The following is a 25,891-nucleotide window of genomic DNA, read 5'->3' on the forward strand; positions in this document are numbered from 1 at the left end:
CTCTGCCTTCTCTTCTTTCCTCTTCCCTTCTGTTTTTTTCCTGATTTAAAACTCATTTCTTTCATCAGTTTGCTCTCTCCCTCATTCTTCAGTTACTTCCTTCTTCTTTGCTCTTCTCCTTTTATTCCTTTTTCACTTCATATGCTGTCTCTACCTCTTTTCCTTCATTCTCATATCTTTCTTACAGTTGCTTATCTTCTTACCTTGTTAAATAAACCAGACTGTCATATGCTCTATCTTCTCTGGTGCACTAAGGATCACGCCAGTCCTGTGCAGTTTGGACAGCCAGTTGAGAGAACTCATCTGGCACAAGACTGCTTTCACACTGAGTCAAAATAGCTGTTGTAGAGTGCAGAAATCAGATTTATCAGCAAGCCCAGATATGCAGGGAGTTGACATTTGGGTCTTTATTAAAGCATCAATAAGACTTGGCCAGAGTTTGTGCTGTGCTCTCTCTGTTTTTTTTCTGCCATGCTATACAGTTCTCACCTCACAGTAGCAGTGCTGTAGTACAGTTCAGGATTGCATAGTTTTAAATGTTTGCTTTTAGCTGCTGTAATGCTGTCATCAGATTCTCTTTGGGGTTGAGCTTTTTGCACTTATGCAAGCAATTTCTTTTCACTTTTAGCTGTGAAGCATCTTTCAGGGAAAGGAATAAAGAATCTGCTTCTGTTGTGGCTCTGGGATGAGTCTAGACCTGTTTGTTGTTTATTGTAAATAGATACACATCTAATAAATGCTATCTGCTTGTGTGTTGAAGCAATAGAGGAATTGTGCCATTAAGCACAGTATTCCCCGAGGAGAGATCCGAGCCCTACCATGCAGTGATTCCTTGGAGACTGGTTGCACTGTAGCTCTCTCTGGTGCTCAGAAAGTAAACTGCATTTGAGCCCAGTGTCCCTTTTTGATGCCGAAACATGAGTTGTGTGCTGTTTTGTGCAAGAGCTTCAACAACTGAAGGAAACCATTGCTGTCAAGACGAGGCCAGTGTGTCTTGCAGGGTCCCCCTTCCTTTCCCTCATCTCTAGGCATTCCACTCTAAAATCCAGTCTCTTCCACGTTCCTCTTTCCTCAAAGCTCTCTTTTTTTTCTTCTGCAGATGTTGCTGTCTCTGTCCCTCACGTCCCCGCTATGCACCCAGTGTTACCATTGAGGAGGATAATTGCTGTGGCTGCAATGCCATTGCCATCCGGCGCCACTTCTTGGATGAGAACATGACCTCGGTGGACATCGTTTATACTTCTTGCCATGATGCGGTAAGGAGTCTGCAGCCCCCTTCATATCTGGGGCGTGCTCCTACGGTCCATCCTAATGGGGCTCACATGCTTCCAGATGTAGTGGTACAAAAGAAGGGAACTTGAACTTTTTCCTGTCTCTCTGCCAAGAAATTCTACCCCTTGGACAGAAATATTTGTTTACTGCCCAAATCAGATCGTTCAGAGGAGTGCTTACCTGTAAGGGATGGTCTGTCAAGCTGCTCTTTTTTCCTGAGCAGGAGAATATGTAAACAGGAATGTTTCACCTGAGTGCTACAGCAGTGGATCTTTTCCAGGTTTATGAAACTCCTTTCTATGTGGCTGTGGACCATGATAAGAAGAAGGTGGTCATTAGCATCCGAGGAACGCTGTCTCCAAAAGTAAGTGCACTGTGAGACCTCATCTACCCCTGGCTGCCCTAGCAAACTTTCAGGATAGTCTGAGACCTTCTTGACTTGCCCTTGCTGTTTGACTTATCTGAAACACAGTGACTTCTTTTCTTCAGGATGCCTTGACTGACCTAACTGGGGACGCAGAGCGCCTTCCAGTGGAGGGTCACCATGGGACGTGGCTGGGACACAAGGTAAAAACTTGAACACAAAATTCTTCTTATTTTGATATTTTGAGTTTAAAAAAAAAATTAAAGAGAAAAAAAAAGAAAGTATTAAACTGCTTGAGGTGTTAAGGGTGTTATGTAACTGCAGTGAAATGGCTATGAGATGTAAAATAAATAAATCATTAAATTGTAACAGTTAAAATCAATCTGTAATAATAATAAAACATAAAAAAAGCAACATGCAATTAGTAAAAACCAAGCTGCAAAAGGAATCCGTGGAGACCTAGAACAAAATTATTGGTGTCATTGAAATTACTTTTTCTTCCAATGACCTTTTCAAAATTTGCAATCAAACCCCAACAATATGTTTAAAATTCTGTTGCAATGGGATAGTCATTGAACCTCGTAAAATGATATTGGCAGGACTTGCTACTGTGTAATTAGACTGACGCTGTGTGTCTGTATTAATGATCGGGAGTGGGCTGACTAAATCAATTTGGTACAGAACTCACCTTTGCCCCAGTCCAACAAAGTAATGACACACGTGCCGAGTTTTAAGATTATCAGGAATTTGGCAGCCTCTCAAGATGCTGTGCCAGACTGGGAAGGAAAAATACAAACTGGAGGTTGTGTGTGTTGGAAGGAATGTAGTGGCTGCTAGGAAATGCTGCTGTTCAGGGAGACAAGATGCCGCTGATATCTGGTCAGGGTCTCTTCAGGGCAGGACACTGAGCTCAGCTCTTTGGCAGCCGTGAGCTGTGAGCTCCTGCTTCATGCCCAGTGTCCTTCCAGATCACCTCTTCTGTGCTTTGATGTTTTGCTTTAGGAAGTGGAGCATTAGTAGCTGATAACTGCATGCTCAGATGCTTAGATACAGGTCTGATAAAGAAGCCAGATACCCAAGAAAGTGCTGTTGGGACTCTGTGGTCTTGAAGGAATTTCTGACACGCTCCCAGAAAGTGTGTTCTTGGAAGCAATATTTTGTAGCTCCTCTTTGGACAATGAGTGCTTCTTTTTTTTTTTTTTTTTTCCCCCGAAATGAGAAAATGAATCAATATAGTGATTACACAGGACACCATATAGAAACAGAGATACGTGAGGAAGCATTTTGTCACATAATTGATATTTAGATATCCGAGCCTTTACTACTCATTTAACGTTTCTGAAGTGTTATGTCTGCTGTTGAAGATAATGTTACTTGGTTTTATACTCATTCATTTAGTTCAAAAGGGCTTCACATAATCATTGTGATAAGCAGTTCATCAGTTTCAAAAAAAAAAAAAGGAAACGGAAGGAAAGTAAGGGAAATTCGTTCTGTTTTAAATGTGCAGAAAAACTAGTAATACCTGCAGAAGTTAGTTTTTCCTTTTGATCTCTTTTGTACAACAATATTCATCTGCCCATAACTTATATGAAACATCAGATCATTTCCTGTGTTGTATATTGATTTTTTATTTGGCATTTGTAAAATTTCTTTTTCTGTTGTTACTCATACAGAAATGCAGCTTTATCTCAAATTATTATCAATATTAATCTGCAGACAATAATGTACTGTTGATTCCTGAGGGAAACTAATGGAGATAACAGAATTTAAAAATGCCTGTCTTGATGCATTTTTAATGTCCAGAAGTCAACTTTAATATAAAAGTAGGTGACGTATCTTGCTAACACATTTAATTTGAAGAAAAGTATTGGACCATTTGGGAGCTTCCTGTAAGTTATTTGGCTTCTGTTACTTTTCTTGCTGATTCTGTCCTGCACACCCAGCCGGCTGGGAGCCAGCCTGTCAAGCTGCTTCACGCAGTGTCGATCAGACATCTTACAAATTAAAACTCTTGATGTTTACATGAGCCTTCTTATCACTCCACTGGTACCACAGCTGAAAGTGTTTGATTGTTTGGGTTGCTGTGAATGCCACAGTTAACATTTGTTAGGTCTCTGAGCTATTTTGGGTCAGAAAGAACATAGCTGTAACTAAGGTTTATGGGTTGGTGTGCCAAAAAAAGAATATAAGTAGGGAATTATTGCAACTTAAAGAGGAAATTAACAACAAAAAGATCTAACTTTGCCATTTGAGATAAAATCCATTGAATTTTATAACAAAGATCATTTAAAAATAATCATAAGTGAGGGGCATGAATCCATGGTTAGTTCTGTTGAACCTGTATAGATCAAAGCTGCTGAATTGATGACGTTAAGGAGATTTGTCTCATGCTGTTGAGCCAGCCAGGATGACAGCAAGTAGCTGCTAAAAACGAAACCCTGAAAGCTCAGCCGTGATAGCAGTCCTCACCGGTTTGATAGAACAATCAGTAATAGCAATAACTTTCAAGCTCTTTTCTACCACATAAATGCCCTCTTTTGTGGGTTTTCACACACACAATTCAAATATTGCATAGAAGTTTTGTGGTGTCAATTGGTGAAGGAATACAGAATGTTTCCTACTTTTCCTAGATCTCCAGGCTGTTTGATTATTTACACATTTAAAATTAAGTCCAGGTAGTTTTATTCCATTGAAACTTGTGAAACAATGTCCTCTTTAACAGAAAGCTTAAATGCAACTTTGGTAAGTCTAATTCCATAATGTTAAAATCGCTGTCTATGTTAAAATATGCTGTAATTATAAAAAAAAAAAAAAAAAAGATACAAGGCTGACTAACCACTCATTAGTGATATCACCGCAGATTTAGGTCATGCTTTTCAAAAATAGGATCCTAAATTCATGTTAGAAATTTATATAAGTAGCCTGCCATTCACTTCTCATTAGAGTTGGAAATGGAGACTCTTCTGAATGCAGCTGAAGCTGGCTAGCTGCTGAGAGATCTGAACACAGGCATGAAATATCATGGCATCTGCTTTTTTTGATAATGACAGTAGCATTACAGATGTCCCATTTCTGGGCTCAGCAAAATCACCTGTCTTCTTTTTCTTCAATAGGCAGATGGGTTTGATGGTATGTTTGATATCGAGGACTTTGACAATGCCACATTTCTTTGCTTTTTGAGGGGTCTGTGAATTCTTTTGTGTCTTTGAGATTAAACAGTGCTCAATAATATTCATTTTGTACTGTTTTGTACAGTTTTCAGGTAGGAGTGTAATGGAAAATAGCAGAGGAGATGATCCTCCTTGGTTTTTGGCCAGCCTAGGCAGTGTGAATTACTTGAGATATGTAATCAATGAATTAGAAGTAGCCAATTTCTGTTTACCTGCGTTCACCCTGGACTACATCGCTGTTTTTAGCCTTTGCAGTTCAGGCTTGCTCACCACTGAATATAAACTGCAATAAAGGCATAACCAAGAATTTATGCAACAGACCAAATTCTAGCCATTTGTTTATATCAGTGTTTAGCTGCATCTCTGTTATGTAGATGTTTAGAACCAGACTATCAGTTTTTTTCCCATCCTCCAGCAGTTCTTAGCTTCTAGGAAATAAAAACCTTTAAAAATTTGCAGTTAATGTCCTTTGACAGCTGAATCCACTTAATAGCTGCTGCTGCCTGCAGTCATCAGTAACTCTTTCCTCCACACACAGAGCTGCCACTTTTTCCCTCCAGTTATGTCTTGGTGTTTGTGCTGTTGCCCTGTGAACTTGTTAGGCTAGCTCATGCTCTGATTTGCAGATTTCCATGGAAGATTACAGTTCTGTTGTTAAGATACTGACATGCAGAAAAATCAAAGTTTGATTCTCCTGCTCTACTGCAGGTCTCAATATGAGCTGAACTACCAGATACACAGCCTCGTGTTTAAGTTAGGGTATGGTGTGTGTTTTTTTCCAGACTTTACACCACAAGCCTAGGAATAGGATCCGTGAGGGTTGTCATAGCTTAAGAACTGTCATTACTCCTAAACAATCTGTGGCTCTGGTAATCAGCGAGTCAAGATGTGTCTAACGGAGTCTTCCTAAATGTGGAGTGGAGTCAGTATTCTTCCTCAGCCTTGGCACGTGTTGTGTGACACTCTAGAGACTGTACAATGTTCAGGGCAGTTTGGTGCCACCTAGATGTTCACATCAGTGCTGATCTGCAGCCATTAATGTCCTGTTCTGTCTTTGTGTTTGCCCTCAGGGAATGGTGCTATCCGCCGAGTACATCAAGAAGAAATTGGAGCAAGAAATGGTGCTTTCTCAAGCTTTTGGACGAGACTTGGTGAGCATTAGTTTTTTTTTAATCACTGCAGGCTGTAAAGAAGTTGAGATTTCCCTAAAATGCTGATTTTCAACCTCCAGGTCCTTGAATCTGTTGTACTGACTTCTAAAATCTTCCTTCCAATTCCTGTCCCTCTGGATTTCCAGATGGGCCATGAGTTGCTTATTCCCACAAAGCTTATTTTTATTTTGAAGCCTTCTACCCAACAGTACTGCAGAGCTCCAGATTTTTTTTTTTATTCCTCGGGCAAAGCTAAGGCAGGAAGTCCCATTCATTGGCAATGCAGTAACAGGGAAGATTAAAAACAAATCAACAGGAACTAAAATCCCATCTCTATGGAGATTCTCTTTGGAGACAGCAGTGGAATGCCATGCTGACTGTTTGTGTGTGCACATTTCTTGTGATAGAAAGCTATAGGAAAACCCGAGAGAGACATTACGAACAAGCTTACTTAGCTTCTGTGTCACTAAAGGCACAGTCACCCTCCCTGCTGGGGAGGGATCTTCTGAACTGCCTGATTCCCTGCTGCCAGACAGCTGTCCTTTTCTCGTGCCCAAATAATGTCTTGGCCTGAGCAGGCCCATGGGAAATTAGCCACAGCTCAAGGGAGAAAGAAAAGGAGAAGAGGGTTAAAAGGCTTGATGCTTCCCTGGAACTGGTGTTGCACGAAGTCAGTGCAGAAGCGTCTGTCTTGTGATGTTCAGTAGGTGAAAGAAGAGATACATAGACATCTGACTTCTTTTATCATGCTTTATTCCTCTATACCCAGAAAACTCACTGGTTTTAAGTGAGCTGTTGCTCGTGAGGATTTTTTCCTGCTCTCCTATAGAGCTCGGTTGCGATCTGACTGGTAAGGATATGGTGGCATTTGAAGCTCTATATTTTGGTTGCCTTCTGTGTGTGATAACAAGGAACACATCTGGTTCTGTTTGAAGCTGGCTTTATGCATGGTGGGTCCAATTTCTAATGGATGTAATAGAGCGTAATTAGCTGGACCTGACCCACAAAGGTAGAGAGAGAACTTGATTAATGAGACGGAACTACTGGCTTAGGTTAGGAAATGAAGTAGTCTGAAGTTAACTTTGAAGAATATATGAAGAAGTGGTATGGGTGGAACATAAATGCCATCTGTCCCAGGTCCCAAATGTTTGTCTACCCCAGTAAATTGTTTCTGACAGTTGCCAGCAACAGATGTTCAGGAAAATACTGTAACAAGTGAAATGTATAAAGGCTTCATTCTCTCCCAGTATTCACCTCAACTTCACTGACTATAGGAGGCATGTTGACTTAAAAGTGGTCTTGAAGTAAAATAATACAAGGAGCTTTCTTTCCTGTGGCTTTTTCTGTGTTCTTTTTTTCACCTTATGCAGAAATCTATAATCACAGCTGTGGTGACCAGATACTGTGGAGAGTAGGATTTGGGTTCTCTGTCCTTGTGTAAAGCCTACAAGGCATGGCCAGAACTCTGATATTTGGCATTTAAACAAGATCAAAGTTTCTCAAACATTGTCTTAATGAACTTCTAGAGTCTAAGCCATGCCTAGTGCTCTCGCCTCTGAATAACAAGAACAGCAGAAAATTTTAGAGAATAGTTTTGTCTTTGAATTACTTGTACAATTGCCAGCTGTTGGGAACATCTGAACTTCAAAAGACTGCTGTTCCAACTGCAGGTTAGGATTTCTGTTTTTCAGCATTCACAATCAGTGAAATTAATGAGAGCAAGTCATAATTCCTAGAACCAAGGAGACCTCTAATCTGTGAGTCTGGGCTCAAATATTTTCAGATGGTTATCAGATCTGAGGAGGAACAAAACTCATCAGATTCCAAGTAACTCAACCAACTTGAGTGTACATTCCTTTTTTTTTTCCAGGGAAGACGCAGTAGATCAAATGCTGACTCATGGAAGTGTAGGAGAGAATGAATTCCTGTGTCCCCTCAGAACAAGTGCTACTGGAAGACAGGAATGTGCCCTGTGCCCAGCTCCTGTGTGACATAGATGAACCACTGTAAATCAAAACTGTGTTCCTGTTTCAAGATATAACTAGTTCCCATTGAAGGAGGAATTGTTTAGCTGGAATGTGGAGTGCTCACATATAGCAAAGACTCAGAAGCTGGGGAAAGGAACAGATTTAGAGGTTTGTCAAGTTTCTTTTTGGTCTGACTTCAATTTCTTTTGTTTTTCATTTTCAGGGGAGAGGAACAAAACACTATGGCCTGATTGTGGTTGGCCATTCCCTAGGGGCTGGCACAGCTGCTATCCTGTCCTTCCTTTTGCGTCCACAGTACCCGTCACTGAAGTGCTTTGCCTATTCTCCCCCAGGTGGGCTGCTGAGGTAGGTGTTGGGTCAGGAGGTCTGGTGACAGGGTGTGGGGGGTGTAGCTGTAGCTGGAAAGATCCTGGTTGTGATGTTCTGATGAGCAATAAAAGAAAGTCTCTGCCCTGAGAAGCACGTAGAAAAATGTAGTGTCAATTTATAGGACCTGAGAGTTGTTGGCAGCCCGTGTTCTCTGCTGTAGTTTAGAGTTTAGGATATGATCACAGGTGACCACTCCCAAATATTCAGCTTTGTTTACTTCTATAGCTCTTATTTAACCCTGACTAGTAGGAAACACAAGTTGAGTAGACAGAGTGCATTTTCCTTGCTTATTGTTTGCACAGTGACAATGTGTCCTCTCCCCATCCTCTGTGAATAGGTGTGCAGAATGGGAGATGGAGGCATTTACATTTGGTCAAACATCAGATCAGTTTGGGCTCCTTTTGCAACTGACAAAGAAATTGGCGCTTCCAGAGTGTGATTTCTGTCATTCTAAAGTGGGTGTCTAAAATAGGTCAGAGAGGTTGTGCTGCTTTGTTGCCTGTTTCTCTCCTTTGGTTGTAGGGGGAATCTAGGGTAGCTGCCTCAGATGTCTGAAGAGAGGTATTGTGAGTTTCTCCTGCTGTAAACTGGAGCAGACCTGCTGATCATGTTATTTATATGGCAGCCAAATAACATCCCACTTGTGAAATAAGGTCTTTCCAGTCATGATGGGTACTGTGAGTGCACTTAGAAGGACCTATGGATTACAGCCTTCTTTTTGTAGCTATTGCATCATGTTCCAGCAGCAGCCCATGGATTTTAACCATCCTGCTAATGATTCTGGACATTAGCAAGCCTTGTTGTGACAATAATGTCTAGTCATCTGCAGCTAGAGAGGAATTGCTCTGCAGAATGTTTCCTGAGAGTTTTTTTTAGCTTTCTGCTCAGAGCTTTCCCTCCTGAGTTCCCTTGATAGCACAGGCCAAACAGTACTGTGCCACCTCAACTGTCTGAGTTCCAGGAGGTGCCTCTGACTGCCACACTTCTGTTGCACTGTGCATCGTGCCCAGGATCATCTCTAGGTCAGTGGTGCTGGTGGCCTCTACCCCTGGTGACTGATTCAGAAGAAAAGTCTTTAGAAGGTAGCTGACTGCAGAATGAGCTCGTGGAGTGGAAGCTTTGATTCCCTTTTGTCTCGGTGCTCAGGTTGCTGCAGGAAGTGGCCATCTTAGTTCTACTATAGTGTCTTTTTAGAGTAGTCTCAAGAGCATGGAATATCTTCTTCCTCTCTGGTCACCTGGCTGTTCCCAAAGCACAGGAAAATTGCTATGAGGTGTTGAGTTAGAGAAACTTCTGTTTCTAAGTATATGCAGAGCTGTTCACAGGTAAGAAAGGAGGAGCTGTGCTATCTGAGCTATACCCTTACAGAGCAGTGTTGCTTGGGGCATGGGATGTGAATATCAGGCTCGTCTTTTTAAAGCGTGCAAGTCCTGAGGGCGTCGAGCAGCTTGGGTTGTGTGTTTTATGACCCAGGTTCACTGTAGTCTAGTAACTTCTAGTAACTTCTCAGGTACCAGTGGCAAATTGGGAATGAAGTGCAGTTTGCTGCTAGTGAAACCCTGTTTGCTTCTTCTTGGTCCTGTTTCTCTTCCAGTGAGGATGCCATGGAGTATTCAAAAGAGTTTGTGACTGCAGTCGTGCTTGGCAAAGATCTAGTGCCCAGGCAAGTTGAGAAGTGTCCAAATTTCTTGATTAAATATCTGCTGTTCTCTACCAAAGTCACCTGTTTCCTTTCAGAAACACCCAGATCATACCTGTCTTGTGTCCTCATTTACCTATCCTTATATGCTTCTCACTTGTCTTCCTAGTTTACATGTACTGCTGCATCTTTTACCGCACGCCTATGTTGGTGTTTCACACACCTTGTTATAGGCATATCCCTCCCCATCTCTGCATCAGTTGCCTGTATGATAGAAAAAGGTGAATAGCCAGCCTCTGTAATAATACTCATGGTGGTGTCTGATGTGTCAATGCCATCCTTCTGGTTGTCTGTGTTATCTCAGACCTCTTTACTCTGCCCTGAACTACATGTGCTGATTTCTTGTCATCTCCTTCATTTCTTGTCTTGGCATTTCTCACCTCTTGTTGCTGTGACATATTCCCCTGAACTAGGGGGGTAAACAGGGCACTGAACTAGGAGCCAAACAACCAGAGTTTTATTTTTACCTCAGCCCTGTTGTGTGACTTCAGGTAAATTCTCTATGTACAATATTAGGCATGTAGAGTTCAGTGGAGGAAAACTACTACAATATTCAGTATACCTCTTGTTAACTTGTATAACAAAATCCTGTCTATCCTGAAGTCTGCTTAATGGTGTTGTATAGCTCTGTGCTATCTTTCATTTGTTTCTTGCTCACTTGTTTCCCTGATTGCTTCATTTCCCTCATCTCATCATTGACCTTTCATGTGCGTTCACCACTCTGAGTCTGCTATTGCATTTCATACTTGTTTGTGGTCACAGTGGTTTCCATGGCCTTTTACCCTGCTCACTGGTCCCGGGTGATGCCTCAACTCACCTCTGGAGTGATCTACGTTATGGCATTGTTGTTTCTTTTGTAGCATAACTTCTCGTTCTTCTGTGCTGTATGTCTCTACTATCCTGTTACCTGCCTGCTGTTCTTTGCCCAGCTGTTGTAACCACATCTTCCTCTTTTCCAGAATTGGTCTCTCTCAGCTGGAGGGATTTCGCCGTCAGCTTCTGGATGTTCTTCAGAGGAGTAACAAACCAAAGGTAAGAATGAAGATTAAAAGACTTATGAAGGCAAGCGTCTGAGCAGTGATGATGATAGCTTTGTGTCACATAACCAGAGGAGTGATGGCAACAGCAAGAAGACGCCTAGAGAGGTCTGGGTTAGAAGCTACACTCTGCAGGCGGAGTTGTAGCTCTGTGATAATTCTGGCTAATGTGCTGTAACTTCACTGTTACATGTCTAAAACAACAGAGCAGGAAGCTTTCTAATCTTGGCCTGTTTTCAAGACTCTGTTCCAAGCCTAGCTTTTTGGGGCCAACAACAAATGGTAACAGGCTGGGAAGTGCAACAGTTGTCTACTTCTGGGCATTGCTGTGTGCTCTCTGGGCAGTGCCCTTCTAGGACAAGTGGCCTGTTAATGTTTTGGAGATGAGAAATGCGTAAATTTGTTCTTCCTTTGTCTTCTTTACTATTACATTGAGGTGGGAAAAGCATAAGACTTGAAGATTCTTAGGGGTAAAATATTATATAAATGATCAATTGAGGGTGAAAAAAAAAACTGAGCTAATGCTTTTCTTGATAGAATTCTGTGGGTTTTGGCATTTTTTCAGATTTTAGGATTTCTTTTTATGCATAAAGACATTAAGGGAATTTTTGTCTGCATAAGTTGTAGTCTTGCTTCTTTTGGTACATTAAATATTCAATTTCTGTCTACCTTGTTTATCCTGGAAGATAAGCTATCCATTGGTGGACAAATATGTTTGCTGTAGATCCCTAACTCTACAAAAGCATCCAGCAAAAAGAAGATGGACAAGATTTTGCCAATTTTAAAGTTAAAATTGTGAAAGGAAGGGAGAGAGAAGTAATTTTTCTGAGCAAGGGTGTTATCTCTCTCTAGGTTTACTATTCAAGCAACAGGTGCATGAGCTCTGTTTTTCTCTTTTCTGATATTAGGTATTCAGTTTAAATAAAACTACCTATAGTGTCTGGTGAGATGGCTCTTTCTCTGATAATTTTCTCCATATTTTCCTTCCTTTCCTTTGTGCTGGACAGTGGCGAATCATTGTGGGTGCTACCAAGTGCATACCCAAGTCAGAGCTCCCTGAAGAGACAGAAGAAAACTCAGTAACGAGTAATCGCCTCTGGACCCATCCCAGTGATCTGACTATTGCTCTGTCTGCAAGCACACCGCTGTACCCGCCTGGCCGCATCATCCACGTGGTGCACAATCATCCTGCAGAGCAGTGCTGGTGAGTATATGCAGAGCTGTGAAGTCAGCCTATGGATGGGGGGTTGAAAAACTTCTATTGGAAAAGACTTCCCAAGAGAGCAATCCATCCATGAAGGAGGTGACTTTTCACTGCCTTACGGTGACAGTGATTGTGTCCGTGCTGTGAGGATAGAAAGACACTTGTGTTGCTGTTTGTTAGTGCAGTGCTTTAGAGCAACGGCAGTAGCATGTGTATTTAATATTTCCTCCCTCTATTTTTCCTCCTGTTGTTTTTTTCTGTCTCTGTAACCTTCTGTTTCATGCTTTTGCATGCCAAAACATTGGCCTGCTCTTTCATCCCCTGCTCCCCATTTTCTCCTCTGGATCCCAACTCCTCTTTTAGTTGCTGCGAGCAAGAGGATCCCACTTACTTTGCTATCTGGGGTGACAATAAGGCGTTTAATGAAGTCATCATCTCACCAGCGATGTTGCACGAACACCTCCCATACGTGGTCATGGAAGGGCTCAACAAGGTAATGCTGAAAAATGGGATCAGGGGGCAGGGAGGGGTCACTCAGTTCAATAGCATGGACTTTGACTTGAATGTGTGGAAGGCCTGGGTTTGGGCAGGAAAGGCTTGGCATGATGATGCTGTTGAGGTGAGCTGTAGACACGAAATGTTCACAGAGCCAAAGTTCTGTGTGTGTGCTGGAGAGCCAGGAATCCCTTTAGTGGGGTTTGAGCTTATTCATTTGTAATGCAAGAGCACTTAAAATGCCCTAATAACACCAGTGCCTTATCACAGGCCTTCAGGTAGTCCTCACCCAGGAGAGCAGGCTGTTTAAATACACAATACCTTTCCCTTCGTGGGGGAAGAGAAAAGAAGACTGTACTCTGGGCCAGTTATGTGCAAGCTATTTGAGTCAAATGTGATGAGGTCTGGAAATTGAATGTAGATTTCAGTCCCAATGCCCAGAGTCCCAAACTAGGTCCTATTTCCAATTTTAATGCCATAATAATGTGAGGTTGGGTGGTGTTCGATTCACTCTCTCAAAGCTGCCTGTTACAGCATGCAGTTCAAGTGAAATTTAGTGAGCTGTGACAGCACTGGATGTCTGTGCATGCAGCTGCATGGGGTATTTCAGAAGTCCTCCACGCTACTGTTGCAGCTGCTCTGTTAGTCTGCAGGGTGGCTGAGCTTATGCTTATGTGTAACGGTTGTAGAGTCTCTGCTCCTAAACTACAGTTTGTAGCCATGCAGCTCTGCCATAGAGAGTTAGCCAAATCTTCTCTACTGTATTGGTTTGAAAGCTGCTTCTGCCAGCATCTCTGGGCATCTCCCCAGCACTGGATTCCCAGCAGGGCATCCTGACAGGATAGAGTATGTCAAAATTCACTGATATAATCATTTATGTCAAGACTTTGCTCTGTGCTTGCGGAACACCTCAGTAAGAACCAATGGCAGATCCAGCAGTTTGGAAGTTTTGAGCTAAGAACAGCGAAGTTATCTCCAGTGAAGCACTATTGTTCCTTTGCTTGCCTTATTATAGGTCTTGGAGAATTACAATAAGGGGAAAACAGCTTTACTTTCCGCTGCCAAAGTGATGGTGAGTCCTACAGAAGTGGATCTCACCCCGGAGTTGATCTTCCAGAGTCAGCCCTTGCCTAGTGGACCCTCAGTGCAGATTGGAACTGGAGCCATAACAGTGGACAGAAGGAACAGCAGTACAAAGTAAGACTACATCTTTGAGTTCTTTGTAGGATCGTTGGCTCTCCTGTGGGTCCATTGTGATTGATGTTAGTGGGAAGAATAGATCCAAGGGCTGTCTGTATGGGACTTTCACTTTGCTTCAGTATGTCTTGTGTTGTGCTAGGTGAAAAAGGATCCTTTGTGTTGCTTAAGAATCTGCTAGTGCAGAAAGGTCAGGGGAACCTAGAAGTTGAAGGTACGGAAACTTCCTTTTCTTATCAAAGCAAGTGGGATTTTCTGTGGAACCACAAAGACGAAGCTTGCAGGGGAAGGAGTTGCACCATGCAGACGAAACAGGGAAGCAAGAAACTGAGAGTGAAGTAACCTGGTCTAGTGGAAGGTGACCCTGCCCATGGTGGTGGGGCTGGAACTAGATGATCTTTAAGGTCCTTTCCAACCCAAACCATCCTATGATTCTAAGATGGTTTGTGGTTGGAGAGCAAATAAGAATCATGGTAGAAACAGGAGGCCATCTTAAGAGGCATTTATACCTTTTATAATTTTGTAAAGTGAAACAGTTTTGTGTGTATTCTTGCAATTTATTGCCATAAGCATTCCTGCTTGCTTTTCCCTCTGTAAGAATTGTGCCCTGCAGTCTGTGCCCCAGGCTTAGTTCCTCTGGCTGTTCTGGCAGCTTTTGGTTCTGAGGAGTAATGCAGTCTCATGTTGTCTCTGTTTCTCATTGCAGGAGCAAGTCCCATTCTGAAATTAGCTTGGAGGGGTTTTATGAGACAAAGCCACTTTCTCCTGTGCAGAAAGACCCCGTGGAGCTGCTGCTCCTGGATACAAAGGAACGTCTGTCTGTGGAGCTACAGGACCGACGTGCTCCTCTCGCAACCATGGAGAGCCTCTCTGACAATGAATCCATCTACAGCTTTGATTCAAGGCGTTCCTCTGGTTTCCGTAGCATCCGGGGCTCTCCCAGCCTCCATGCTGTCATGGAGAAGGACGAGACGCATTGCTTTTATATAGACCCTGCTATCCCTGAGGAGAACCCCTCCCTCAGCTCGCGGACAGAGCTGCTGGCTGCTGATAGCCTCTCCAAGCACTCCCAGGAGACTCAGCCCCCCGAGAATGCACTCAACAGTGGTGGCACTACCCCCCAGCGACGCTGCAGCGAGGAGGGGGCCAGCAGTGAGGGGGACCGTGTTTCCTTAGCCCCTCGTGAGGAGCTGTCCCTCCAGAACGGACGGCTCACTGATGTTCCTAGTCCCCAAGTGCTGGAGTTTGCTGAGTTCATAGACAGCCTCTTCAATTTGGATAGCAAAAGCAGCTCCTTCCAGGACATCTACTGCATGATGGTGTCTGACAGCTCCAGTGATTTTGCAGAGATGCCCAAGTCTGTCAGTGATCAGGAGATCCTGTTGAGGGCACAATATGAACCCAACCTAGTCCCTAAGCCCCCAAGGTTGTTTGCAGGCTCAACAGATCCTTCGTCGGGCATCTCTGTCTCACCCTCTTTCCCCCTTAGTTCATCTGGAGAACTCATGGACATCACTCCCACAGGCGTGAGCAGCCAGGAGTGCCTGGCCACTGACAAAATCCGGACTTCCACCCCCACTGGGCATGTAACCAGCCCTGCCAAGCAGGAGGACCTCATGATTTCTGCCCTTTAGTGCAGGGCAAAGGGGTGCGGCTCTGAGAGCTGATCCCGTAGGCTGCGTGCTGGGATAATACTTGGAGGAGGTGGTCATCAGGCAGTTCAGATCGGTGGAGACAGCTGGAAACATTCCTTCTGGGGTGACACGGTGGTGGCACACTATCTGGAGGATGGATTGTGCTCGAGTCCCATGCGTATAGCTGGGATAAGGAGCATTGCCTCACGAGGCCTGCTACACTGAGAGGGTCTGAGTCAGTAAAGGTAGATGCAAGTTCCCTACCTCAGCCTGTCTCGTTTCATAGAAGAGGCAGATTCCTTGCCCAAGGGCACCTGCTGAGTTTGGGAGCGAGATGCTCTGCTTCAGGGAGTCCTCTGGGGTAAAGCTTCTCTGAAGCTTGAGGATTAGATAGACAGAAGCAAGGGGGCCAGGCCAGATCACCCCCTTGGTACCGTTTCAGTAGTTTTGGAAATGAGCGGATTGAGACTTTGGGCCCTGTTGCACTACCATGTCGGATCTGGCCCAAGATCCAATTCGTCACACTTCCACGGGGATTGCTTTCCTAGGACACACTCTTGTTTTAAAGCCATTGGGGCTGTATTCTCCCCAAATGCAGCCTCCCTTTCCCTGGCCAGGCACAGCAAGAATCATTCTGGCACTGTTTTCTCTCCCCTGAGTACTTCTGTGTTCAATGACCACCAGGCTGCTCCTGAGAGGAAAGGAAATTGTTCTGAAGAGCCAAAAGCCCTCTGCCATGTCCCTCCTTTGCTGGAAAGAGTCCTCCTGGATGCCATCATCATCACTTCTCAGTTCCCTGGACTGCTCTGAGCTGGCGACGTTCCTACAGGACTGACAGGATTCTCATCTCGGAGCTTCATGGATGGATCAACTTAAAAATATTTAAAAAAGGCTTGTCAGCACCCAGCATTATTTGCTAGCTCCCCGCGGAGCCTGGGAGCCTCTCCTGGACCCCGCTGGGTCTTCACACCACCCGTATGCAGTAATCACAGATCAGTGCCAGCCTCTCTCATTGGGAGTTCAGGGAAAAGATGAACTTTTACTAAGTATTGAAATTTCTTGTATGTTTACAGAGCTGCTAAGCTTTATGGAAGGTATTTATTAAGCAAACAGGGAGGCTTTCTCTAGGCAAGAAGCATGTTCATTCTGTCCTTCCTGTGCCATTCCCTCTGGCGACTGAGGGGGAGAGAGGGTGCACAAGTATGACTGCGAGTCCCCTGCTTTTGAAGTGGAGTAGGGTGTTGGGAGAACCCCTAGGATCAGAGTCTGGGGGAAGCTGTGTGTCCCTTGTCCACCTCCCTGTTGCACAACGTGTTACAAAGCTGGACCAAGTCATTAGCAAAACTGCCTGAGCACTGCTGTGCAGAGCCTTGGTGCACAGAGGAGCCTGCTAGAGCTATCTAAGCAGTGAATTTCTGATGGTGGAAGCGTGAAAGAAACTACCTATCTAGAAAGCTAAACATACTGTGACCTGGTGAAATCCTTTAACTGACGAAACACCTTCATATCAAAGCTCAGCGGAGCTACCAGTCAGTCTCACTGGAGCTCTGTCCTCCCTCAGTGGAAGAGAAAATCCTCTCTTAACATCCCTATAATGCTAGGGATGTTACTTCCCCCTCTTCAGCTGTGGTGTTTCCATTGTGGGAGGATGCTGTGCTTCCCAGGAGCTTGGTTCATGACAACTCCCTGGGCACCCGGTATCCCTCAGCCTCTGGCTGCGTTTGCTGAGTGGCCTCTGGAAGCCCCAGTGGTGGATCAGGGCTTTGCTGGCCTGGGTGCCACACAAACCAGGCACGAGTGGTATCAAATACCAGCACATCAGAACAGGAGCCCTTTAGAGCCAGTGTGCATTGATGTAAATGACTTCAGGTGCACAGAAACGAACTGGACTTTGTCCAAGTGCTGATCTCCCACTCCATTTAATGTGGGATACTGTATCCCCTGCTCCTTAGAAATTACAGGGCCTCTAGAATTGCAGGGACTTTGTTAAACGGGCAGTAAAATATCGTCCCTGTGCTTTGGGTTCCAAAGGGGACCTCTTCTATACAGTCTTGAATTGGAGGGAAGAAGTCCCTCTGAATTCAATGTAATTTGTAAAAGAAAATACATTTCATTCTGAGCAGCAAGAAGTTACTTTTTGTTTTGTAGGTCCTTCAGAACAGAGCAGTGTTTCCCTTGCTGAGAGGTTGTATAGTTCAAGAGCTCACACAGAGCAGCTGTGTAAGTGCCATCAGGTCATCCACTATTGCAGACAACAGGGTAAGGCTGAACTGCTGCAGATAGCCTAGAAGCATTAAACAGGTGGTGTCCAGGAATACGTACAATGAACTGGGTAGTTTTGAGGGGAAAGGGAGCTGAAGCATGGGGAGACTGAGGCTAGCAGGCTAGCTCAGCTCCCAATGCAGACTGCTGACATGCACGTACAGTGGGGAAAAGGATTCAATCTTCTCTTCTGCCTTTAATTTTTGGCAGAAGGTGGGGAGTAATAACACTTAGCACTTCGGCAGAGCATTATATCTGCAAAGCACTTTACAAACATTGATGAAAGAATCATCTCTGTCCCTGGCAGTGAGGTATTAGGAGAAGTCTCTCTGAGACTAGGTGGAACTACTGGTGCCCTACCCGAGGATGGTGGGGAGATGACTCAAGGTGAGGAAGGTGGATAACCTCCCTCTTAAGAAAAAGTTGTTTCAATAGCAACCCATTGCGATGGGTCGCAATATTGCACTAGAAAGTCACTTCTGACCTGGGTACCTCCCTTATGTCCTGGAAAACACAATCATTGTGTGAATGTTTCCTTCTCTGTGCCATTGGAACTGCATCCTGGGGGAATGGGGTGACCTTGTCCCGACCAGCTGTGGTAGGAAACAGCTTGGCATGCTGGATTTTTCTGTTTTGTGCTCTGTGATTATTAGGCTTCTTTTGAAAAGCCTGGAAATGCCTAATGCTTGTGACCTGGCCTTGCCATATACCAAGGCAGTAAAGGTACAAGAGAGACCTCAAAGTTAAAGTTCTACTTGCTTTGCATTGGGGGTGATTCCTGTTTTCCATTACTCTATTGACAAACAGATCTGTTTCCAGTCCTCACAAAAAACCCTTGCTAAGTAGTTCCATGTTCTTTGCATTATTTCTGCTTTAAATGACTGAGTGTCTTCATTCTTCTCCCTCCTATGCTGTAGGATTGTTTGGACAGGCTGGTCTTCTATTCCATCCTGACAAAGTATATCTGGAAAGGTACAAATGCCTGCTAAACCTGTAGCTACCTCCTTCATTCCTACTGCATACTACTGCTTGCTTTCTCTGCCCTCCCTCCACTCTGATGTGTAGCTGTCTTTGGAAACAAGAAGCTTCTTCAGATTTCTTGATCTCTCAGCTTCTGGTTCCTGCTCTTAAGCTTTGTGCCTTTTAATGTTTGTATGCTTCCCTGATATTTCGGTGGGATGTTCCACCCCATGAGGAGGCAGTGCTGGAAGAGCAGCTTGTAGTGCCTGACACGCTGAACCTCAGTAAAACAGACAATAGTTCACCCATTTCAATAGCACATCCTTAAATCCCCTGAGGTTTATTGGCAGAGGAGTGGAGCTAAGGCCACCAGGTTCCTGGAAAGCAGAGAGTGGGTTTTGTGCACCTTAAAATCAAAGCATAGTAAGTGAAACAATATACACCAATGCAGCTTTGCCAAAGAGCCTCGCACAATCTTTCCACCATCCCCTGGTGCAGCAGATTTGAGCTGTCTGCATAAGAATAGGACTTGGCATGTTTGTTCCTGATCTTCTCAGCAGACAGTAGTGGAATGTGATCTCAAGGCCTTGAAACACTCGGGGGCAACAAGGAGGGCTGTTAGCTAGGTGTCTGTCTGAACTCTGTCCAACAACTTAGAGAACAGCCTCTGACCCTGCCCCGAATTTGCTCACAGGTTGTGGAGGGTTTGGTACTGCTGTCTGGTTTTCATGTCTACAGGCTGCCCTCCAACCCCTTTGGGTGTGTCCAATGTGGAAGAAAATCTCTAATAATATTCTAGGAAGCTTTGATAACCAAGCCCTTAGCATGTAATGCTGGCTGGCTGCATTTTTTGGAGGCTCTTCTGCATCAACAATAATTGCTTTTATTATTGTTTTAATTGCAGTGGTGCCAACATAGGCAGGATTCTGCTGTGTTAATATGCACAAGCGCTAAACAAAAGGACAGCCCTTCCCCGAAACCTAGCATTATCCCCTCTCCTTCTCTGTGGAGCTTCCCTCTCCATTTGGTACGAGCATTTTCTCCTAAAGCTGTCTCTCTAACCTTTCCTCTTCTCCATTCCTGTTACCAGGAGCTACCTTACCTGTTGTTGTGGTTACACCATCTCGGGATGATGGTGTCAGTGGTGTCTTAGTCCACATCCTTGGCAGCACCACTTAAAAAGCTATCCCCAATGATCTCGTGATGACCCAAAACACGGGGGAATGGGATTCCAGATGCTGTGTGTCTTCCCAGGATTCTTGATGCACTTGAGAAGGCTGCTGCCTTCTGTGGCAGATGAGGCTATGTAGGAAGGTCAAAGCATTCTCAACACCAAGAGGGTTGTTAGATGCAGATGTGGTATCTCCAGCTTTGCTTACCTTGTTTCTGGTCACTCATTTCAGTGTTTGTTCATAATTTCTGCAATTTTAAGAACTTTATTCAAATTAAACTGCAGTTGTATGACACACATTGCTCTCTACCGTGGACTGAGCTGCCAAAGCTAGTTGTGAGCACAGGTATTCAAACCCAAAGGTTCCCATTTATGTGCTTTTATGATCTTGTTAGGTAAATTGCAATAGCAGCAGCAGATCCCAAGCAGCAGTAAGATTTAAGTGGGAAGTAGTTGCTGCTGCCAGTGAACAAGGGCACATGAGAAAGGAGAAGCACCGAGTGTGTTTGGTGCACATGCTCCTTGGAGCTTTTCCTGCTGCAGGAGTCCTTTGTTACTCTGTACCTGGTCTCCATCAGAGGAAAGAGAACAGGGCTGATGTGTATGAAGCCCGGCAAAATGAATGAACATGGCATTACTTTTTAGGTATTTTTTTAGGTACTTTTTAAGGTACTCCTAGTTAAGGTTGCCCTCTGCTCAGTTTCGGTGTTTGTAATCCGGGCCTAATAAGGAGGGTTTTTAAAATCTTCCCTTAAATATCTTGGATGATTTTGTTTTGTTATCAGGTGTCTTTTTGATTTGTTGCTGCTCTGGATTCAGTGGTCTCAGTCTTAATGTTCTCTGGAGCTTCTCCATGGTTTTGATTAATACTGCTTCCCAGTTTTAAATTCATCTTAATCCTTGCTGCACCCTGTTTTCAGACTGAGTGATGAGATCTCTACATGCTTCAGAGCATCTTGTTGAGTTGTAAAAATGTCCTCTTGTAATATATTCTTCATGCACTTAACTGATATTCATTGTTGCTGAAACGCACGTGTTGCTGTATTTAGAACTTTGCTTTCATAGCTATATCCTTGCAAGGAAGACAGGGAAGAGGAGCTTCAGTCTCAGCCGGCCCCAAATGCACGTTCTGTCCTTTCATCATATTGGCACCCTGATACTTGCCGCTTTCCTAGGATACTTGTCAGGTCTGGTAGCAAAACTGGATGTGTGTTACCCTGCCTTTGCAAACAGTGCCTGGGCTCTTCCATGGATCTTACAATCTGAAGAAATGGATTTCTAAGTGTAGTGAAATTCGTGGGGGTGTCTTTTATCTACTGAGCTACAAGCTCCTGCTTGTTTCTGCTGGATGCCATTTGCACATGCAAGTACTGCGTATACTTGTCAGTGCTGACCACATCCAGCTCTCACGAGGGCTTTCTAGCCTACCCTGTTGCATTTCCACGCTCAGCAGAAGCACTTCTGTGTTGACTCAGAACCCAGGGACTGGCTAGCCTGGAGCTCTGCTTGGTGCCGTGTTCACGCTGTGCTTATGCACACCCACTGCTGGAATATTCTCTTCCCTCAGCAGTAAGAGGACATTGTGGCTGCAGCAGCTGTTCTTGCTTTGCAGCAAGGGTAGCAGTAGTATTTGATCTCCTTTTTCTTTCTTTCTTTTTGTTGTTTTTTAAAGGGATGACCTTCTGCAGGCAGTAGTTGCAGCCGTGTTAAGCCACACAGGCTGGTAATTTGCCAATGAAGTGGTTTACATTTAAATACTTGAAAAGTTTTCAAAGACCTTTAGAAAGTCTCCAAATGTAATGCAAATACTGGCAGACATTTAAAACAGCCTCTGGTCCTCAACAAACCTAGCAGCTTTGCTTTTTGCTTAATAGCTCTTTCAGCTTTCCTCCCTTCTGCAGCATTACACTTCTTTCTGCTCAGACAATTGAAGTCTGAGATGCCTTTTGCTGACAATCCTTCTATGCTGTCACTTGTTATCCCTTCTGCTGTTTAAACTTACCCCGCCAAAGCTGGATTTTTGCTGAGCTGTTTTTTAATTATGCTGCTGCCAACAGACTCTCAGAACTCCTCTTCACTTTAGGAAGTCTAAAGACAATCTCTGCAATCCTCTTTCTCATTGGAAAAGCATAGGGTGAGTAAATATTTATTGTCTGAATGCTTCCTTGGTAGTTCTGTAGCAGCAGAAGTAATGAGTTACAGAAATACCAGGAAGTGAAAGGAAAATGGTAGAATAATTAACACACTGAACCTGAAAGCTCAGTGTAAAAACAAAGATTTCACAGGGATGTGTTTCTTAGCAGGTGAAACATCAGCTTCTTCCCTGTCTGCAGTGTACAGGTGCCTCCCTACCTGCTTGACAAAAGGGAGGGTTGGAAATTCAGCAGTTGTTTTGCAGACACGCTCTGAATTGAAGGAGTATGCACCTCTGAAGCACTGGGAAAGCATTATCTGAATCAGGCTTGTTGCACACCTTTCTCAGGGCCCGTTCAGTACTGAACTGCAGAACTGGATTTAGGGAAGAACTGCATCTCTTGTGCCAAAGCTCCCCCTCATGGTGCTCCTGCGTGGAGGAGGCTATGCTCCGTGTCACAGGCAGAGCGCATCCTGCTGGGAGGCAAGCACTGCTCTTTCTCTGCAGATACGGGAAGAGGGAGTGAAGGGAACAGTGAGATGTGACAGGTTGGATGGCAGGGGTCAGCCTGAGCTTGGTTTGCTTCAGAGTTTCATATTCCAGTTCAGAGCAGGGCCTTCACTGCCAGGGTGGGTGGGGATTAGGTGTGTGAGCCCAGAACCAAAACTCTTCTAATTCATAAACTGTTGGTAGAACTGAGAAGTGTTTTAGGAGGGAAATCTTTCATTGTATGACAGTTCCCTGCTGTGTGGAGGGCAGTATTCTCTGCGGAGCAGCAAGGCTGTTGGCTTTCTTGTGTGGCAGGAGCACTGCAGGCTGCCAAACTTCTGCTCTTCTTTCTTCACCATCTCCCAACTGTACCTGCATCCATCACTTCCCTAAGAGCTGTTATGCTCTGTGCATAGCATGAGAGGATGCTGCCAGCCTAAACTTTGGCTGCTAAAGGCCTTGCATGCTGGAAATACAAAGCAATTGAGGAGCAGTTCCTAGTTTTGTCACAGTGGCTTGCAGTCCTAAAAAGCACCAGGAAACGCACACAGCTGTCCGGAAGCACTTTGCTCTTTCCATTGTTGCTGGTTTCTTTTCTGCTTATTTTCCTGAATTCATGCCTGTTGTGCCTTTGTTTTCCATTGGCTTGAGGTGCAGCCTCCTGCTTGGGATCAGACAGCTACCTTCCTCTCCCACTTTGTGGTGTTTCTTCTCTGGATGTATGAAAGGAGATGTGGTGTGGCCAGGGACTGGTTCAGAGTCGTCCTTGCTACAGGTCCCCCTCTTTCTGCCTCAGCTAGGACTTGTCGGATTTCTTCACTGTCCCCTGCTCGCTCAGGTCATCTCCAAGTGCCAGCAGCAAAGCCTGACCTGAGGCAGGATGCCTCCTCCTACCTGCACCGCAGTCACCCTGCAGCCTCCTCCTGTGCGGTAGGCAGGGAGCACTTCCCAGCATTTCTTACCTGTGGCGTATGTGACCTCAGCCAGTGTCCAACAGGTCTGTTCGTGAGTAAAACTTCCTCTCAGGTCTAATTCAGGAGTAAAACTCCTCTACTCAAGATCTGACTACTTTTTTTTTAATTTTTATTTTTTTGCAAGGACTTATGCTGAAAGGGACCTAACACGTTTTGAACTGTCCACTGCAGTTTTGATTTTACTGATGTTCCCAGACTGGTTCTGGAACAGCCATCTTCCACAGGTAATCTCTATTTTGGAGGGTCGGCCATTCTTGCAGCTGTCACTGCTGTGTTTGAGGCCTGACCTCACCACTTCACCCTGCGCTTTGTTTTTCACTTACTGAACCTTCCTATCCGCCCTGCATATCTGTCTGATGAGGGAACCTTCATCTGGCTACTTATTTCTGCAAGAACATTAAACACAGCAGCACAGAAACAAGCATTAGCATTTTTTTTTCTTTTTAAAATGGGATCCCACTGCCCTGCTTTCCATCTGGTGCTTTGTGCAGTTCTGATGGCTCAGAGTTGGAGGTACCTGGTGCGTGTTGGCAGTACCAGGCCGAGGGAGCAGCCCAGGGCAGCACGTGCATCACGCAGCGCTCAGACCGCCTGGGCGGCACTCGTCTGTCCTGCCGTGATGCGTAGCTTCAGGCGGCTTGTCTGCGCAAAGCAATCGCAATGTGGTGTGCTTGCTAGGCCACTACCAGGCACCTTTTTTAGGGTCTTATCTCCGTTCTCAGCATGTCCACAGTGCTCACTGTCTGGTGGCCCAGCGGCATCAGCTGTGGCTGCTGAGGCTGCACAGCTTCCCAGCTTTCCCTCCACAAACACTGCAGTTGATGGCAGAGGTGATGTCCAGGGAATAGTCTCAAGCTCCTTCTTTTCTTTGTGATAAACTTAATTACTAATGTCAACAGGGATTATATCTGCATGCTTGGGACAGCAGGAGAGGAGCGCTCTGCCCTTTAAGACCCTTTCCTTTAGCTCAGTTGTCTGCTGCCATGTCCTGCTGTGACAGCCACTAGTCTTGCCTCTCCTCCTTTATGGCTGTGAACGAGCAGAGACAGCAAGGCCTGAGGAGCTGTGGGAAGCTGCTTTCCCTTCTCTTTTTGTGCTCTTTAGTGCCAGCCGTGCTGGGTGGAGCCCAGCTGCACGGCCTCTGTGTGACAGGAGCTGTCTGCTGGTGGGGCGCTCCACGCAGCAGTGGCACACAGCAACTCCCTTGCCTCCCGCTCCTCTCTCTCAGCAGACACCAATGCCTCTATGGAAAAAGCCCTTCTGCCTGCTGTCACCTATCTCACGTCATGTGCTGGGGCAGCTCAGACTCTAGGGTAGCTGTGAATTTAACTCTTTGACCCCAATTGCCTCTTTATAGGTAAAGCCTTTTGTGTTTATGGGTGAAGCAGCCCTTCTAGGGAGCTCTGACTGCCTCTTGCAGGACCTGGAGCACTTGCATATGCAATCAGGGGGAAAACAGCACAGGATCTTGTGTCCCCATGCTCAACCGACAGGGCACTGCCTGTCCCAGGAATGCTGCCCTTCAGATCCCTGCTCCGAGCTGCCCCAGCATGAAGACTACAAGGAAACTAAAGCACTCTTCATGTGCCATTCTCATGTGACTTTTTGTACCTATGTATGAAAGATCTAAACTAATATTGCTGTAAAGAAAGATACAGATTAATATAGCATATTATATAAAGATATATGTATATAAACTTTTCTGTATATTGTATGGCACTGTGTATAAAATGGATGTAGAAGCATGACTGGTGTATGTGACTGTTCCCAAGCCTGACCTGGAGAATGATAGTTGTGATTTGCCTGGGGTCATGTCCCAAAGGATTGTGCGTGAGTTTGAGAGTTGGAAAAACCCACACTGTGCTCTCTCATTGCAGTGGGTCAAGGCCTAAGGTGTTGGTGCATCACTACAGCTGTCTGGAAGGCTCTAGGGAACACTTCAGGTGCTGAAGGGGGCTGTTTGTCTCCTCGCTGGCTCTGTCTCTTCTGGATCTCAGTCTTTGATGGAATGGGGGAAGCATCTCTGTTCCTTGACACTTACATTAGAATCACAGAATTGTTAAGGTTGGAAAAGACCTCTGAGATCATCTGGTCCAAACATCCACCCATCACCACTATTGCCCAATAAACCACGTTCCAACCTCTCCTTCAACACCTGCAGGGATTATGACTCCCCAGCTTCCCTGGACAACCTGTTCCAAGGCCTAACCACTATTTCTGAGAAGTTTTTCCTAATATCCAACCTGAACGTCCCCTGACACAGCTCGAGGCCATTCCCTCTTGTCCTATAAGCGAGAGCCTTTCCTCCTAGAGAGCCCTGC

At 44.8% G+C, this 25,891-nt stretch overlaps 1 protein-coding gene across 15 annotated transcripts in view; it reads left to right on the forward strand.

Moving 5' to 3' along the window:
* DAGLA (diacylglycerol lipase alpha) overlaps window positions 1–25,316 on the forward strand; it is a 78,095-nt gene extending 52,779 nt beyond the window's left edge. For 12 of the 15 annotated variants that reach the window (XM_068685471.1, XM_068685474.1, XM_068685476.1 and 9 more), the window contains 11 exons: window positions 1,100–1,256; window positions 1,553–1,636; window positions 1,762–1,839; window positions 5,877–5,957; window positions 8,148–8,290; window positions 9,909–9,977; window positions 10,973–11,045; window positions 12,058–12,254; window positions 12,618–12,747; window positions 13,765–13,946; window positions 14,653–25,316. In XM_068685471.1, coding sequence (XP_068541572.1) covers window positions 1,100–1,256; window positions 1,553–1,636; window positions 1,762–1,839; window positions 5,877–5,957; window positions 8,148–8,290; window positions 9,909–9,977; window positions 10,973–11,045; window positions 12,058–12,254; window positions 12,618–12,747; window positions 13,765–13,946; window positions 14,653–15,580 — 2,122 coding nt within the window. In that variant the 3' untranslated portion in view covers window positions 15,581–25,316. The remainder of the gene's footprint in view (window positions 1–1,099; window positions 1,257–1,552; window positions 1,637–1,761; window positions 1,840–5,876; window positions 5,958–8,147; window positions 8,291–9,908; window positions 9,978–10,972; window positions 11,046–12,057; window positions 12,255–12,617; window positions 12,748–13,764; window positions 13,947–14,652) is intronic. The other 3 variants (XR_011097497.1, XR_011097496.1, XR_011097495.1) reach the window with 3 other exon arrangements.
* The last annotated feature ends 575 nt before the right edge of the window (window positions 25,317–25,891 follow it).

This window comes from Anas acuta, chromosome 5 (assembly GCF_963932015.1).
Source record: "Anas acuta chromosome 5, bAnaAcu1.1, whole genome shotgun sequence".
Classification (NCBI taxonomy): Eukaryota; Metazoa; Chordata; class Aves; order Anseriformes; family Anatidae; genus Anas; species Anas acuta.